The sequence below is a fragment of the Pongo pygmaeus genome, chromosome 10 (genome assembly GCF_028885625.2).
Source record: "Pongo pygmaeus isolate AG05252 chromosome 10, NHGRI_mPonPyg2-v2.0_pri, whole genome shotgun sequence".
In the NCBI taxonomy this organism is placed as follows: Eukaryota; Metazoa; Chordata; class Mammalia; order Primates; family Hominidae; genus Pongo; species Pongo pygmaeus.
In genome coordinates this window covers 73,283,773-73,300,633 of record NC_072383.2, presented here as the reverse complement: position 1 = coordinate 73,300,633, position 16,861 = coordinate 73,283,773, and the positions used below count along the sequence as shown (strand labels likewise).

General features: G+C 37.6%; 1 protein-coding gene across 6 annotated transcripts in view; it reads left to right on the top strand.

Moving 5' to 3' along the window:
* Window positions 1-16,861, top strand: part of CAPS2 (calcyphosine 2) — a 128,839-nt gene that overhangs the window by 98,937 nt on the left and 13,041 nt on the right. For all 6 annotated transcript variants that reach the window (XM_063646509.1, XM_054443018.2, XM_063646508.1 and 3 more), the window contains 5 exons: window positions 844-939; window positions 1,028-1,121; window positions 6,496-6,614; window positions 8,044-8,120; window positions 16,119-16,273. In XM_063646509.1, the coding sequence (XP_063502579.1) occupies window positions 844-939; window positions 1,028-1,121; window positions 6,496-6,614; window positions 8,044-8,120; window positions 16,119-16,273 (541 nt within the window). The remainder of the gene's footprint in view (window positions 1-843; window positions 940-1,027; window positions 1,122-6,495; window positions 6,615-8,043; window positions 8,121-16,118; window positions 16,274-16,861) is intronic.

Below are 16,861 nucleotides of genomic sequence, written 5' to 3'. Positions count from 1 at the left end.
TCCTATGATTATAAGAACGTATTCTCTTTTTGAATAGAAGTAACAGTAATGAGATTAGATAGGTTTGTATCATTTAAATAAAAATATGTGAATTTAGAACAAACATTTTAATGTAATAGCTATTAATCTGTTATAAAATATAGGAAATATGAATCTGTAGCAAAAACATTCCAATTAAAAGTTATCTTTAAAGCAAATTTAAATATTTTTTAAAAAGTAACTTAGCAGTGAATTTTTAAAAGTGTTATATTACTACTAGAGTTTTGTAAACTGAAAACTAATGTTTTGTAAGCTGCTTTATTTAATTTTATCTTAATGATTTAACAGATTATTGATAGGTGCGGTAAGTGACAAGGAAAATAATTCTTACATCTATTATTTCAGTCTTATAGTCTTCCAGTAATAAATAATTCTACTTGATGTTCTTTGTATATTACTGATAAAATGTGTATTTTAAATTCTCTTATTTGTTTAGTGAATTTAAAGCTTTCTATGATAATAAAAGATAATAAATTTGTATCTATGGGTGCCTTCTTGCAATTTCAACACTTTTAAAGATAATTCACTTTGTCTTAAAAGTCTATGTTGAATTAATAATTTACATTGTAAATATATCCACTTTTCATGTCAGTGTAAAATTATTTTTTTCTGCATTCAAATCTAACTTTTAGTGGACATTTCAGCAAGGTATGTCTTTGTGTTTTCCCTACAGTTTCCCATAACCTTCACTCATTGCCACATACATAAGAGAGTTAGCTATCCTTCTTGAGACACACGTTTTTTAGGTAATTAATCTAAAAATTATTCTATTTGAAGATGTTTGATTTCATTCTGTTTTTCCAGTAATGGACATGATGCTTGCAGAGAGCTGATTGGGTTCTTTTTCACTCATGACCAATCCCTTACAATTTATGAATATCGACAATTTGGGAAAAATAGGTATGCCATAAAACATTGTTAGAACTCTGGAGATGATCACTTCTGAGAGAAGCCAAATAACTTTCCATTTTTTTCATTTACTTTCTAGAACAAATGTGCTTCCTTTTATTCAAAAAAGCATTTATAGTCATCAGTGTGGACGAAGAAAAGGAAAACAATACCGACTTGGTGATTTTTATGTTGTAAGTTGTGTGTGTATGTGCACACATTTAATACCAGATGGTGGATTTTGTGGAGTCCCATTGAGGTGGAGGAGCAGGCTTCTAGTCTTCAATTTATTTCCTCTCCTCCATCCTGAATGGAGTCATTTGTGTGGGCTAATGATTGATGTTTTCCCAGGAGCTTCTGCTTCCCAGCCCCAAATCTCAAGTCTGAATCCAGGCATAGCATTTATTTTCTGTAATACCCCCTTCCCATTCCACAACGTGGATTGTCTCCAGATGAATTTGTATCTTTGTACTTTGAAAGGTTCTTCAAAGCTGTGTCATTGGGTAAGTGGCTATCTCAATATTACCTAAAGTAGGTTTATCCTCTGAGGATGGACAGTTTCCTCCATGTGAAGGGGTATGGGCCTTTGGAGCTGTCATTTTTCTGATGGATAGCCTATCTTCCTTGTAATTTTCCCACTTTGGGAAATTCCTGGCATATGGTGTGTCACAAGGATTCCCTAGAATGGGTGGAGCATAGATAATGTTAAAGTTTGTGTAGTGCTCTTAAATTTTAAATCATATTTACGCTTTATATCGTGAGTAAAATACAGCACTATCCACAGTGATCATTCAGGTAATATATGTTTCTATCCTAAGATCTGTAGATGGAACAGTAAGTTAGACTCATTCCCTGCTTTTGTGGAGCTGACAGTCTAATAGGAGACACAGATAGATAGGAGGGCCAGATAGGAGGGGCAATGTGGGCCAGATAGGAGGGGTGATGGCCCAGTTTTGTGGAATCAAAAGAGGCTCCCTAGAGAAAATGCCATCTACCCTTGACTAGGAGTTAGCAAGGCTGGGATAAGGGAATAGGTTAGGGTGGGGAAAAGCTTCCAGGTGGAGAAGAGAGCTTGTTCTAAGAACAAAAAGGAAGAGAGCACATGACTTATTTGGAGAACTGGAAGTAGTTCAGTCTGGTTGGAGGAGAGTTCGAGGTGGAGGTTTGCAAGAGATGCATCAGAGCTTATTAAAAGCAGCCTATGTTAGAGTTATCTAACATGTATTGGGGAGTCACTGGAAGAGCAGATGTGGATGGAATGGGGGATGGTGGCATGATCACATTTGTGATTTTGAAAGATCTGTCTGGTTACAATGTGGGGAAGGAATTGAAGACTAGATACACAAGGGCAGGATAGGACTGAATTATATTAATCTAGGAGAGAGATTATGGCAACCTGAATAAGCAAGTGACTCTGGCTATGAAGCTAATTAGAAAAATAAAAATTCTTTGATAGGTAGAGTCAGTACAATTTGGTGGCCAGTTAAGGGAGAAGTATGGGTTGAGGAAAAATTTTACATCTTATACTTAAATACACTATACACTATACATATGGCACTCAAGCCTGCCTCTTGAGATCTAGAGAAAGTCAGCCCAACTCCCATTTCACAACCTGCAGAAGAATGTTTAATGCACATTCCAAGTTTAAAGTTTGAGCTGATGTCTCCAAAAATTTAGTGTAGTTTATGATTTATTCTCACTATCCTCATTCCATATTTCTTTGAAGTAGATGTGGAGCTCTGTTCTTTTTTATGATTTCCAAGAAAGAAAGAAAGGAAAGAAAGAAAGAAGGAAAGAAGAAACAAAAAAAAAGAAGGAAAGAAAGAAAAAAGAAAGAAAGAAAGAGAGAAAGGAGAGAATTCAGCCAGCTACATATAAACCACATATGTGATGCTTTGTGTGTGTAGCAGACATTTTGAAGGGGATATCAAAAGAGGTTCACATTGTAGCATTGTAAGCATTTTACAATTTATTAGACATCCCTACTCTTAAAAATACATCCCTTGAATATTTCCCATGGTAAAAGCACTCTTCTCCATTTTTCTAACTCTTCCACCTCTTGTTCCTCTCCCCAATCTTCTATTGTTTTATGCAGAAATATTCAACCCTATCCCTCTTTTTTTTTTTGGTGGGGATGTTCTGTTTTGTTTTCCAGATGTGGCTGTGGAACTTGCCTTTTCATATCTATATGTCCCATTAAGTCTTTTTCTAAACACTCCTTAAAAGAAATTTTGGTGCCAGTTTTTAAGATAATACATGAATGTGCACATGTGCCCATAGATGCACCTACATAAAAGTGAAACCACGCTGGGCGCAGTGGCTCACGCCTGTAATCCCAGCACTTTGGGAGGCCGAGGCGGGTGGACCACGAGGTCAGGAGATCGAGACCATCCTGGCTAACACAGTGAAACCCCGTCTCTACTAAAAATACAAAAAAATTAGCCGGGCCTGGTGGCGGGCGCCTGTAGTCCTAGCTACTTGGGAGACTGAGGCAGGAGAATGGCGTGAACCCAGGAGGCGGAGCTTGCAGTGAGCCGAGATTGCGCCACTGCACTCCAACCTGGGTGACACAGTGAGACTCTGTCTAAAAAAAAAAAAAAAAAAAAAGTGTACCCACATATGTATTCACTCATATGCACGCATATATGCACTGACACAGACTGTACCCTTAGGCACACGTGTAAGTATACACACATATGCTTCTATGCATAACACTGTTACACAGATCACAATTCTTAATTGCATATTCTTAATTACATATTATGTAATTGCTTAACATAATAATTATTTACAGGAGACTCTGAATCTTGTCATCCTCAATCTTACCCTCCCTCAACTAAAAAGTCAATCTAAACTGTTATGTTCTACTAAGTGTTCTGCCCCGGTTATTATAATCTAAATCCAGGATAATATTTCACTTTATCACTCATAGCTCTCCATCTTCCAATCTGAATTGCAGATTCTTTGGCTCTTCCTTTATATATCTTCTTTTCTATCTCTGGTAGTTTTTTCTTTATTTCTTTTAGGTTTTTGTTTTGTTTTTCACGCTATCAGAAGATCACTAATTTCTCCAAAACCTTCCTAATTTCTGGGTGTTATTCTCTTGTGAAGATCTAAAAGATTAAAGACTGAAAGAGTCGAAATCTGAACATACCTTCTCTGTTATTTTAGTGGGCTTAGTTTTTCTTCATAGTCCTGACCTTATAGTATATATGTATATTTTTATCTATTCATTATTTTCTCTGACATGACGCTATAACCCCTTGAAGGTAAGGACTTACCTATCATGACCACTACCATGTTCCTAGCAACCTGAAGAGTGACAAGTACTTAGAAGACACTGAATACATATGTATTTAATGAATGGATTTAAATGTGCTAAGTTGCAACTTGTACAAGTGCCTAAACCACTCTTATTCCTGAAGCGATATTTTTAATATCTCTATTTTTGTATTAAAAACATGAAGACAAAGCAAACATCATATGTGTCCAGATTTTTAGTCAGTGAAGACTGGATGAAAGACTAAATAAGTGCAAAAGGGCCATGTTGGGTATACACTAATTTCCATCATGCTGACAGTTATGGTGGTGCAGCATCTTGCTAGCTGGTTTTTCAAAGGGCTTTATTTGCCAAATGCTGGGGAGGTGAAATATTTGCCCACCAGGAAAAAACACAAAGCTTTAAATTTGAAGTATAGGTCAATTTTGCCAAGTTTTCTGGTCAAATATGTTTAAATCTTTAAAAAAATTGAGAATTCTTTTTTCAGTTTTCATCCTACCTTTGTTTGTTGTTGTTGTTTTTCTTTTTAAATTGAGGCATGGTCTCGCTATGTTACACAGGCTGGTCTTCACCTCTCATAACTTGTCCACAAGCTATTGTTTGTCCTTTGGTCCCATTCAGCAACCAAAGGGAATCATTTACCAAACACTATCTGGTCTTCCAGGCCCATTCATTTACAACCTCCCCCATTTCCCTCTCCCCAATGAGGAGGATATTTAAGTATCAGCCATTTGGCTCTTTGAGTTTTCTTTCTTTTTTTTCTTTTTTTGGTATGACTCCTATGCTTACGCACGTTAGTAAATTTGTTATGCTTTTCTCTTGTAAATTTGCCTTTTGTTACAGGGATGTGGGTAATGAGCATTATGATGGGGAGGAAAGGGATCACCTCCTTCCTACCCCTACACATACATGTTTTTGGTGTAAACAATAACTAGTCCTCAAGTAAGAAGACTCCACGGTACCGTTTGTCACACATAGTTTATCCTAGATGGACCTGGTAATTAGAGTGACTATCTGTATTAGCTAATTGGCTTTATCCGGGGGAGGGGTGGGGAAACAAACTTTTCATATCTTTCTGACAGGAGGTGGTTTTGCACTTAGAGCAAGGTGCCTAAGAAAGTTAGGCTCCCACCCTCTCATGGAAACTGGGAGATAGCAGTGCTCTCTCCCTTGATGTTTACACTCAGAGAGTGGCTCCTGGGTCCTTGAGAAAGCCTTATCTAGGTCATAAAGCTGACAACAGGCTTATCTAATTTTCAGAAGTATTTGTATACATTTCAAAGAGAGGAGAAAGTACTTACATTATAATTACAAATTCTGTAAAGTAAATGTGCTGAGAAAATGGAGGGGAGGGACATCCTTCCTTTATATTCAACAGGCAGAATTAAGCCCCTATTTAAAATTTGTATTTGTTGGCCAGGCGCGGTGGCTCACACCTGTAATCCCAGCGCTTTGGGAGGCTCAGGCGAGCGGATCACGAGGTCAGGAGTTTGAAACCAGCCTGACCAACATGGTGAAACCCCATCTCTACTAAAAACACAAAAAAATAAAGATAAGAACCAGCCGGGCGTGGTGGCGGGCACCTGTAATCTCAGCTACTTGGGAGGCTGAGGCAGGGGAATTGCTTGAACCCCTGAGTCGGAGGCTGCAGTGAGCAGAGATTGTGCCACTGCACTGCAGCCTGGGCGACAGTGCGAGACTCCATCTCAAAAAAAAAAAAAATTGTATTTGGTATTTGTCCTTACGCTGGCTTTGTTTATTTGAGCAGCTCAGAAATTAAAATAATCATTTTATAAGTTTAGAATAAGATTTTTTGATAGGAATTTTGTGGCTGAAGTTTTGATGTTCTAATTAGGTTGAAATTAGGTTTTATAATTAGGCAACATCTATCATCAAAAGTCCAGCTGAAAGAGTGTGAGAAATCTTCACATTTCTTCAATTTGTGGTGTGTCATTCTGTGGGCCAATAGCTCTATTTAGGGAGGTCATAATTTAAATTAACTTGTTCTTTTTTCCTCTCATTCTCATTAAACAAACTGAGTTTATTATATTGCTGGCTTTTTTGTTCACATGGATTGTTAAATAGAAGACTTCTGAGATTGACAGAGATATTAGTTTCTTTATCTCTATAGTTTCTCCAAATACATATAAGTATTCTCCAAATATACTTCTTACCCTTATTAAAGCATATCATGTCACATTAATCAAAATCCATTATTTAAAATTGATGTTAGTTATATTTTATTTCTTATATGCTTTCTAGCTTCGTTCATCTGTTCATTTGTTTAGGGTGCAACCTTGACATTTTTGAATTCTGATCATCTCAGCCTTCCAGAAAGCATCAAAGAAAACACATTGCTTAAACTCCGAATCACAAATATTGATCAAATAGCTTTGGATTCTCTCAAGTAAGTTAAATATGCATTTGGCAATTTGAAAGTAGGTGAAAACACTACTTTTAAATTATCTTAAAATGACATTCTACTACAAGGTATTTATAACTTCATTAAGGTTTATATTTTGAATAAACAAGCATAGCTACGTGTGTCTATTTCATGTACTATCTTGTACTCAAATACACTTCATGTGTGGGGACAGTTATAATCAATCAAATATTTTAAAATATTCAATTTTATGTTAAAGATACCTTATTAGTTTGCCTTTGCTATAACACTTTTATTTTACCAAGTATTACCAAAAGAAATAAATTTTAAAAAATCAATACAATAGTATAACAATTTTTTCACATTGTTATTATGATTTTTTTAGTATCTAAAAAAGTCTTAGGGTCCCATATGCTTATAACATTCATTGATTGATGAAGTGCATAGTGAAAAATTAGTTCTATACATCAAACATTGCTTTTAAAATGAATTTTTTAAATAACAGGAATATATATTTTGATTTTAAAAAATATATATGTTCCTGTGATATTATATATAATATATATTATATATACATATTATATACATATTATTATACATTATATTACATTATATATAGATCTATTATGTATAGATCTATACATACATAATATGTATATATACATATATAATATGTATATATAATATATATTATATATATACACATTAGAGGCTATATCCTACAAACTGGCTGTAAGGAAGTCTGTGTTTCTTCATCATTTACTGTATTGCTAAAAATGAATGCATTTGAGGGGCTTTTAAAAATAATAGTTTTTCATTTTATGCTTTGCAAGGTAAAATTGCTTTTAAATTTAATAGTTTTAATTAAATATTTAAAACATTAAAATTGTTACAAAATGAATATTGGCCAGGCGCAGCGGCTCACTCCTGTAATCCCAGCACTTTGGGAGGTTGAGGTGGGCGGATCACAAGGTCAAGAGTTCGAGACCAGCCTGGTCAACATGGTGAAACCCCGTCTCTACTAAAAAATACAAAAATAAGCTGGGCGTGGTGGCAGGTGCCTGTAGTCCCAGCTACTCACAAGGCTAAGGTGGGAGAATAGCTTGAACCTGGGAGGTGGAGGTTGCAGTGAGTCGAGATCGCGCCACTGCACTCCAGCCTGGGTGACAGAGCGAGACCCCGTCTCAAAAACAAACAAACAAACAAAAAACAAACTAAAAAACAAGTAGTTTTATAAGTAGTCCTTGTAAGATTTTAAGGATTTTAGCTCTCAATTTAATCTTCTTAGGCATCAAAGCAGCAGGCAGAGTTGGGACTTGATTAAATTCTAAGCACTCTTCCAAGTTTGAGAGTTTCTTTGAGTCTGGAGCAGGGAAAAGCTTAGAGTTTTTATATTCAAGATTGTAAAATAGAATATATATATATTTCATCCCTGTGAACATGTCAATTGCAGAACAGCTTCTATGGAACAGGAGGATGATATAATCATTCAAGAAACCAATGATAGGCTGGTCTTCAAGGCAATCCAAGGTATGTGTTATTACTATACTGTCAAGTACTTTGAATTTTCAGTCCTTTTTTATAATCAGTAAAACAGCATTTTCCCAGATAGTTCTCAGTGGCACTTAATTTATATTTACCCTTTGCTTATTTAAAAAAGTATATATATATATATGTATATATATATACTTTTATAGATATATAAAAAAAGTATATATATATATATATTTTACTTTTATTGTTTAGGATTTCTAAACGTTTTAAGATTTTCCTTGCTTTAATGGTCCTAACTAACTAGTATTATATGAATTATAAAATTAAGTGTTTTAGAAATTACTAGATAATATGGGTTTTACTCATAAACTGAATGAAATGTAAAAGTAATTTTTGTAATATAATACTTGTTTTATGTACTAGATAATATCCTGAAGAGGTTTGTGGTATCCTAGTGTAAAAGAAAAAAAATGCTAGACTGGGAGCCAGATTCATGTTTGGACTCTGTTGTTCAAGACACACATGACTTTAGAGAAATCTCTTGCATCTCTTTCTTCATCTCTAAAACAGGGATGATAATACTCCTCATATTAAATTTCCAGGGTTGTTGTGGGTAATAAATTAGATGTATGTCAGTTTTAGATACTAAAACATTTTCCAAATTTGGGAAAATGCAGTATAGTAGACTCGATTAGACACTTAATCTGTTGGATCTCATAGTATAAAATGGAGAAAGATATTGAAAAAGCAATCACAGAAATTAACATGTAATTTATGTTTTTTTTTTTTTTTTTTGAGAGAGCCTTGCTCCGTTGCCTGGGCTGGAGTGCAATGGCACAATCACAGCTCACTGCAGCCTCAGATTCCTGGTTTGAAGTGAGACTCCTTGACTCAGCCTCCTGAGTAGCCAGGACTACAGGTGCATGCCACCACACCCAGCTAAATTTTTTTTTTTTTTCTCTTTTTGTAGAGACAGGGTCTTGCTATGTTCTCCAGGCTGGTCTGGAACTTCTGGGCTCAAGTGATCCTCCCACCTCAGCCTCACAAAGTGCTGGGATTATAGTCATGAGCCATCACACTTGGCCTAATTTGTGAATTTTCATGAATCCTGATTTATCTTTTAAAGATAAGGGGCTCACAGTAAGAAAGCAAGAAACAGATTTGAAAAGTTTTGTTGGGACTCTCAAATGTTCTTGATGCCAAAGTGTGTAAACAGTTTTCTCTATTATATCATTGTCAATACAGTATTTGTCACAATTGAACTTGGTGACATTTGTTTGTTTCTCTCATGTATTATATCTAATAACTGCTTTAGTAAAGTTACCAATCTATTCTTAAGTAAATATGGTACAAAGTGGATTAAGTGAAATAACAGCTTCAAAGAGAATGCTAGGGATCTAAGCAAATAACCTCTTATGAAATATATAAGTATAGGATAGAATTCAAAAGCCTTGATGCTATTTTGTATACAAGTTACAATTTGAAGATTTCAAACTATTTTTAAAATGTTGAACTGATAATTTTTGGGTGACTTGCCTGTCCTCAATTTTGTAATTCAGTTGATAAAAATTAAGAGAAGGAAAACAGATTAAAGATACGAGGTGGTTAAAGAGGTTATCTACGCAACAAAATCTAAGATTTTATTTGTTTTTTGTTTTTTTTTTTTTTTTTTTTTTTTTTTTTTCTTCTTTTATTATTATTTATTATTATTAAACTTAAGGTTTTATGGTACATGTGCGCAATGTGCAGGTAAGTTACATATGTATACATGTGCCATGCTGGTGCGCTGCACCCACCAACTCGTCATCTAGCATTAGGTATATCTCCCAGTGCTATCCCTCCCCCCTCCCCCCACCCCACAACAGTCCCCAGAGTCTGATGTTCCCCTTCCTGTGTCCATGTGTTCTCATTGTTCAATTCCCACCTATGAGTGAGAATATGCGGTGTTTGGTTTTTTGTTCTTGCGATAGTTTACTGAGAATGATGATTTCCAATTTCATCCATGTCCCTACAAAGGACGTGAACTCATCATTTTTTATGGCTGCATAGTATTCCATGGTGTATATGTGCCACATTTTCTTAATCCAGTCTATCATTGTTGGACATTTGGGTTGGTTCCAAGTCTTTGCTATTGTGAATAATGCCGCAATAAACATACGTGTGCATGTGTCTTTATAGCAGCATGATTTATAGTCCTTTGGGTATATACCCAGTAATGGGATGGCTGGGTCGAATGGAATTTCTAGTTCTAGATCCCTGAGGAATCGCCACACTGACTTCCACAAGGGTTGAATTAGTTTACAGTCCCACCAACAGTGTAAAAGTGTTCCTATTTCTCCACATCCTCTCCAGCACCTGTTGTTTCCTGACTTTTTAATGATTGCCATTCTAACTGGTGTGAGATGGTATCTCATTGTGGTTTTGATTTGCATTTCTCTGATGGCCAGTGATGGTGAGCATTTTTTCATGTGTTTTTTGGCTGCATAAATGTCTTCTTTTGAGAAGTGTCTGTTCATGTCCTTCGCCCACTTTTTGATGGGGTTGTTTGTTTTTTTCTTGTAAATTTGTTGGAGTTCATTGTAGATTCTGGATATTAGCCCTTTGTCAGATGAGTAGGTTGCGAAAATTTTCTCCCATTTTGTAGGTTGCCTGTTCACTCTGATGGTAGTTTCTTTTGCTGTGCAGAAGCTCTTGAGTTTAATTAGATCCCATTTGTCAATTTTGGCTTTTGTTGCCATTGCTTTTGGTGTTTTAGACATGAAGTCCTTGCCCATGCCTATGTCCTGAATGGTAATGCCTAGGTTTTCTTCTAGGGTTTTTATGGTTTTAGGTCTAACATTTAAGTCTTTAATCCATCTTGAATTGATTTTTGTATAAGGTGTAAGGAAGGGATCCAGTTTCAGCTTTCTACATATGGCTAGCCAGTTTTCCCAGCACCATTTATTAAATAGGGAATCCTTTCCCCATTTCTTGTTTTTGTCAGGTTTGTCAAAGATCAGATAGTTGTAGATATGTGGCATTATTTCTGACGGCTCTGTTCTGTTCCATTGATCTATATCTCTGTTTTGGTACCAGTACCATGCTGTTTTGGTTACTGTAGCCTTGTAGTATAGTTTGAAGTCAGGTAGTGTGATGCCTCCAGCTTTGTTCTTTTGGCTTAGGATTGACTTGGTGATGCGGGCTCTTTTTTGGTTCCATATGAACTTTAAAGTAGTTTTTTCCAATTCTGTGAAGAAAGTCATTGGTAGCTTGATGGGGATGGCATTGAATCTGTAAATTACCTTGGGAAGGATGGCCATTTTCATGATATTGATTCTTCCTACCCATGAGCATGGAATGTTCTTCCATTTGTTTGTATCCTCTTTTATTTCCTTGAGCAGTGGTTTGTAGTTCTCCTTGAAGAGGTCTTTCACATCCCTTGTAAGTTGGATTCCTAGGTATTTTATTCTCTTTGAAGCAATTGTGAATGGGAGTTCACTGATGATTTGGCTCTCTGTTTGTCTGTTATTGGTGTATAAGAATGCTTGTGATTTTTGCACATTGATTTTGTATCCTGAGACTTTGCTGAAGTTGCTTATCAGCTTAAGGAGATTTTGGGCTGAGACAATGGGGTTTTCTAGATATACTATCATGTCATCTGCAAACAGGGACAATTTGACTTCCTCTTTTCCTAATTGAATACCCTTTATTTCCTTCTCCTGCCTAATTGCCCTGGCCAGAACTTCCAACACTATGTTGAACAGAAGTGGTGAGAGAGGGCATCCCTGTCTTGTGCCAGTTTTCAAAGGGAATGCTTCCAGTTTTTGCCCATTCAGTATGATATTGGCTGTGGGTTTGTCATAAATAGCTCTTATTATTTTGAGATACGTCCCATCAATTCCTAATTTATTGAGAGTTTTTAGCATGAAGGGTTGTTGAATTTTGTCAAAGGCCTTTTCTGCATCTATTGAGATAATCATGTGGTTTTTGTCTTTGGTTCTGTTTATATGCTGGATTACATTTATTGATTTGCGTATATTGAACCAGCCTTGCATCCCAGGGATGAAGCCCACTTGATCATGGTGGATAAGCTTTTTGATGTGCTGCTGGATTCTGTTTGCCAGTATTTTATTGAGGATTTTTGCATCAATGTTCATCAAGGATATTGGTCTAAAATTCTCTTTTTTTGTTGTGTCTCTGCCAGGCTTTGGTATCAGGATGATGCTGGCCTCATAAAATGAGTTAGGGAGGATTCCCTCTTTTTCTATTGATTGGAATAGTTTCAGAAGGAATGGTACCAGCTCCTCCTTGTACCTCTGGTAGAATTCGGCTGTGAATCCATCTGGACCTGGACTTTTTTTGGTTGGTAAGCTATTGATTATTGCCACAATTTCAGCTCCTGTTACTGGTCTATTCAGAGATTCAACTTCTTCCTGGTTTAGTCTTGGGAGGGTGTATGTGTTGAGGAATTTATCCATTTCTTCTAGATTTTCTAGTTTATTTGCATAGAGGTGTTTGTAATATTCTCTGATGGTAGTTTGTATTTCTGTGGGATGGGTGGTGATATCCCCTTTATCATTTTTTATTGCATCTATTTGATTCTTCTCTCTTTTTTTCTTTATTAATCTTGCTAGCGGTCTATCAATTTTGTTGATCCTTTCAAAAAACCAGCTCCTGGATTCATTTATTTTTTGAAGGGTTTTTTGTGTCTCTATTTCCTTCAGTTCTGCTCTGATTTTAGTTATTTCTTCCCTTCTGCTAGCTTTTGAATGTGTTTGCTCTTGCTTTTCTAGTTCTTTTAATTGTGATGTTAGAGTGTCAATTTTGGATCTTTCCTGCTTTCTCTTGTGGGCATTTAGTGCTATAAATTTCCCTCTACACACTGCTTTGAATGCATCCCAGAGATTCTGGTATGTTGTGTCTTGGTTCTCGTTGGTTTCAAAGAACATCTTTATTTCTGCCTTCATTTCGTTATGTACCCAGTAGTCATTCAGGAGCAGGTTGTTCAGTTTCCACGTAGTTGAGCGGTTTTGAGTGAGATTCTTAATCCTGAGTTCTAGCTTGATTGCACTGTGATCTGAGAGACAGTTTGTTACAATTTCTGTTCTTTTACATTTATTGAGGAGAGCTTTACTTCCAAGTATATGGTCAATTTTGGAATAGGTGTGGTGTGGTGCTGAAAAAAATGTATATTCTGTTGATTTGGGGTGGAGAGTTCTGTAGATGTCTATTAGGTCCGCTTGGTGCAGAGCTGAGTTCAATTCCTGGGTATCCTTGTTGACTTTCTGTCTCGTTGATCTGTCTAATGTTGATAGTGGGGTGTTAAAGTCTCCCATTATTAATGTGTGGGAGTCTAAGTCTCTTTGTAGGTCACTCAGGACTTGCTTTATGAATCTGGGTGCTCCTGTATTGGGTGCATATATATTTAGGATAGTTAGCTCTTCTTGTTGAATTAATCCCTTTACCATTATGTAATGGCCTTCTTTGTCTCTTTTGATCTTTGTTGGTTTAAAGTCTGTTTTATCAGAGACTAGGATTGCAACCCCTGCCTTTTTTTGTTTTCCATTTGCTTGGTAGATCTTCCTCCATCCTTTTATTTTGAGCCTATGTGTGTCTCTGCACGTGAGATGGGTTTCCTGAATACAGCACACTGATGGGTCTTGAGTCTTTATCCAGTTTGCCAGTCTGTGTCTTTTAATTGGAGCATTTAGTCCATTTACATTTAAAGTTAATATTGTTATGTGTGAATTTGATCCTGTCATTATGATGTTAGCTGGATATTTTGCTCGTTAGTTGATGCAGTCTCTTCCTAGTCTCGATGTTCTTTACATTTCGGTATGATTTTGCAGTGGCTGGTACCGGTTGTGCCTTTCCATGTTTAGCGCTTCCTTCAGGAGCTCTTTTAGGGCAGGCCTGGTGGTGACAAAATCTCTCAGCATTTGCTTGTCTGTAAAGTATTTTATTTCTCCTTCACTTATGAAGCTTAGTTTGGCAGGATATGAAATTCTGGGTTGAAAATTCTTTTCTTTAAGAATGTTGAATATTGGCCCCCACTCTCTTCTGGCTTGTAGGGTTTCTGCTGAGAGATCCGCTGTTAGTCTGATGGGCTTCCCTTTGATGGTAACCCGACCTTTCTCTCTGGCTGCCCTTAACATTTTTTCCTTCATTTCAACTTTGGTGAATCTGACAATTATGTGTCTTGGAGTTGCTCTTCTCGAGGAGTATCTTTGTGGCGTTCTCTGTATTTCCTGAATCTGAATATTGGCCTGCCTTGCTAGATTGGGGAAGTTCTCCTGGATAATATCCTGCAGAGTGTTTTCCAACTTGTTTCCATTCTCCCCGTCACTTTCAGGTACACCAATCAGACGTAGATTTGGTCTTTTCACATAGTCCCACATTTCTTGGAGGCTTTGCTCGTTTCTTTTTATTCTTTTTTCTCTAAACTTCCCTTCTCGCTTCATTTCATTCATTTCATCTTCCAGGGCTGATACCCTTTCTTCCATTTGATCGCATCGGCTCCTGAGGCTTCTGCATTCTTCACGTAGTTCTCGAGCCTTGGTTTTCAGCTCCATCAGCTCCTTTAAGCACTTCTCTGTATTGGTTATTCTAGTTATACATTCTTCTAAATTTTTTTCAAAGTTTTCAACTTCTTTGCCTTTGGTTTGAATATCCTCCCGTAGCTCGGAGTAATTTGATCGTCTGAAGCCTTCTTCTCTCAGCTCGTCAAAGTCATTCTCTGTCCAGCTTTGTTCCGTTGCTGGTGAGGAACTGCGTTCCTTTGGAGGAGGAGAGGTACTCTGGTTTTTAGAGTTTCCAGTTTTTCTGCTCTGTTTTTTCCCCATCTTTGTGGTTTTAACTACTTTTGGTCTTTGATGATGGTGATGTACAGATGGGTTTTTGGTGTGGATGTCCTTTCTGTTAGTTTTCCTTCTAACAGACAGGACCCTCAGCTGCAGGTCTGTTGGAGTACCTGGCCGGCCGTGTGAGGTGTCAGTCTGCCCCTGCTGGGGGGTGCCTCCCAGTTAGGCTGCTCGGAGGTCAGGGGTCAGGGACCCACTTGAGGAGGCAGTCAGCCCGTTCTCAGATCTCCAGCTGCGTGCTGGGAGAACCACTGCCCTCCTCACAGCTGTCAGACAGGGACATTTAAGTCTGCAGAGGTTACTGCTGTCTTTTTGTTTGTCTGTGTCCTGCCCCCAGAGGTGGAGCCTACAGAGGCAGGCAGGCCTCCTTGAGCTGTGGTGGGCTCCACCCAGTTCAAGCTTCCAGGCTGCTTTGTTTACCTAAGCGAGCCTGGGCAATGGCGGGCGCCCCTCCCCCAGCCTCGCTGCCGACTTGCTGTTTGATCTCAGACTGCTGTGCTAGCAATCAGCGAGACTCCGTGGGCGTAGGACCCTCTGAGCCAGGTGCGGGCTATACTCTCCTGGGGCACCGTTTCCTAAGCCCGTCGGAAAAGCACAGTATTCGGGTGGGAGTGGCCCGATTTTCCAGGTGCCGTCTGTCACCCCTGGAAGGGGAACTCCCTGACCCCTTGCGCTTCCCGAGTGAGGCAATGCCTCGCCCCTGCTTCGGCTGGCGCACAGTGCGCTCACCCACTGACCTGCGCCCACTGTCTGGCACTCCCTAGTGAGATGAACACGGTACCTCAGATGGAAATGCAGAAATCACCCGTCTTCTGCGTGGCTCGCGCTGGGAGCTGTAGACCGGAGCTGTTCCTATTCGGCCATCTTGGCTCCTCCCCCCTAAGATTTTATTTGTAATATTTAGGTTATTCTCTTGGTGATAAAGTGAAACTGTATTTTTCTGTTTTAAAAATATAACACTTCCACCACACAGTGGTGCTATAGTTCTGGCATATTTACATGTGATTTTATATTTAATCCTCTTGATTAAAAACATCCTATTTTCCAAAGTCTTTTGTCTTACATTTGATTTGTTTGAATATTCACATTCCTTATTTCAGTTACATCAACTTTAATTTTCTTATGAAAGATAACTGCGGCTTTATACATTTATGCATAGGAACAATTTGTTTTCATCTCTCTTCTTGTTGAACAGATGTGCTAAAAGAAAAACTACATAAAAGAGGTGTTCGTATTTTGACTGGATTGGGAAAATACTTTCAACAGTTGGACAAGGAAGGAAATGGACTTTTAGATAAGGCAGATTTTAAGCAAGCTCTAAAAGTGTTTCACTTACTAGTGTCTGAAAAGGTATGTGCTACAGAAAATTCTCTGCAGCAGATAATGTTATTCTTAGGTGGCATTATTCACTGTTCTACTGAAATTTTAGTTTTCATTTATTTTCTCCTTCTCTATGCCCTTTATCAGTGTTAAGCTATCAGGTTACAAGCCCTATTGGTTTTTAAAGTTTAAACATTGCTCCATCCTATATTTATAAAGAGCTTAATAACCAGGCATTGTGCTAAGCTCTGAGATAATACTCTGTGCTCTCAAGATCACCATAATTGAAGGACAATGAACATAAAACAAAATATGTATTCAGTGGAGAATGTTGTTGGAACACCATGGGGTAGGCACCTGATTCCAAGGCAGGTTCTGGGGAAGGAGAACAAAGATCGTGGAAGGATGCCTGGAGGAGGATGCATCTAAGCTGAGTTTTGAAGGTTGAGGAGGAATAACCAGACGAGGGAGAAAGAGGAGTGTGAAGCAGACAATGTGTATTTTATGAAAAGGAGACACATGTGAAAGCTTGGAGGGGAAGGGAGTGTGGCCTGTTTCTGACACTGCAAATGATTAATAATCTTCACACATACTGTTCCCTCCACTGTGAATAATCTT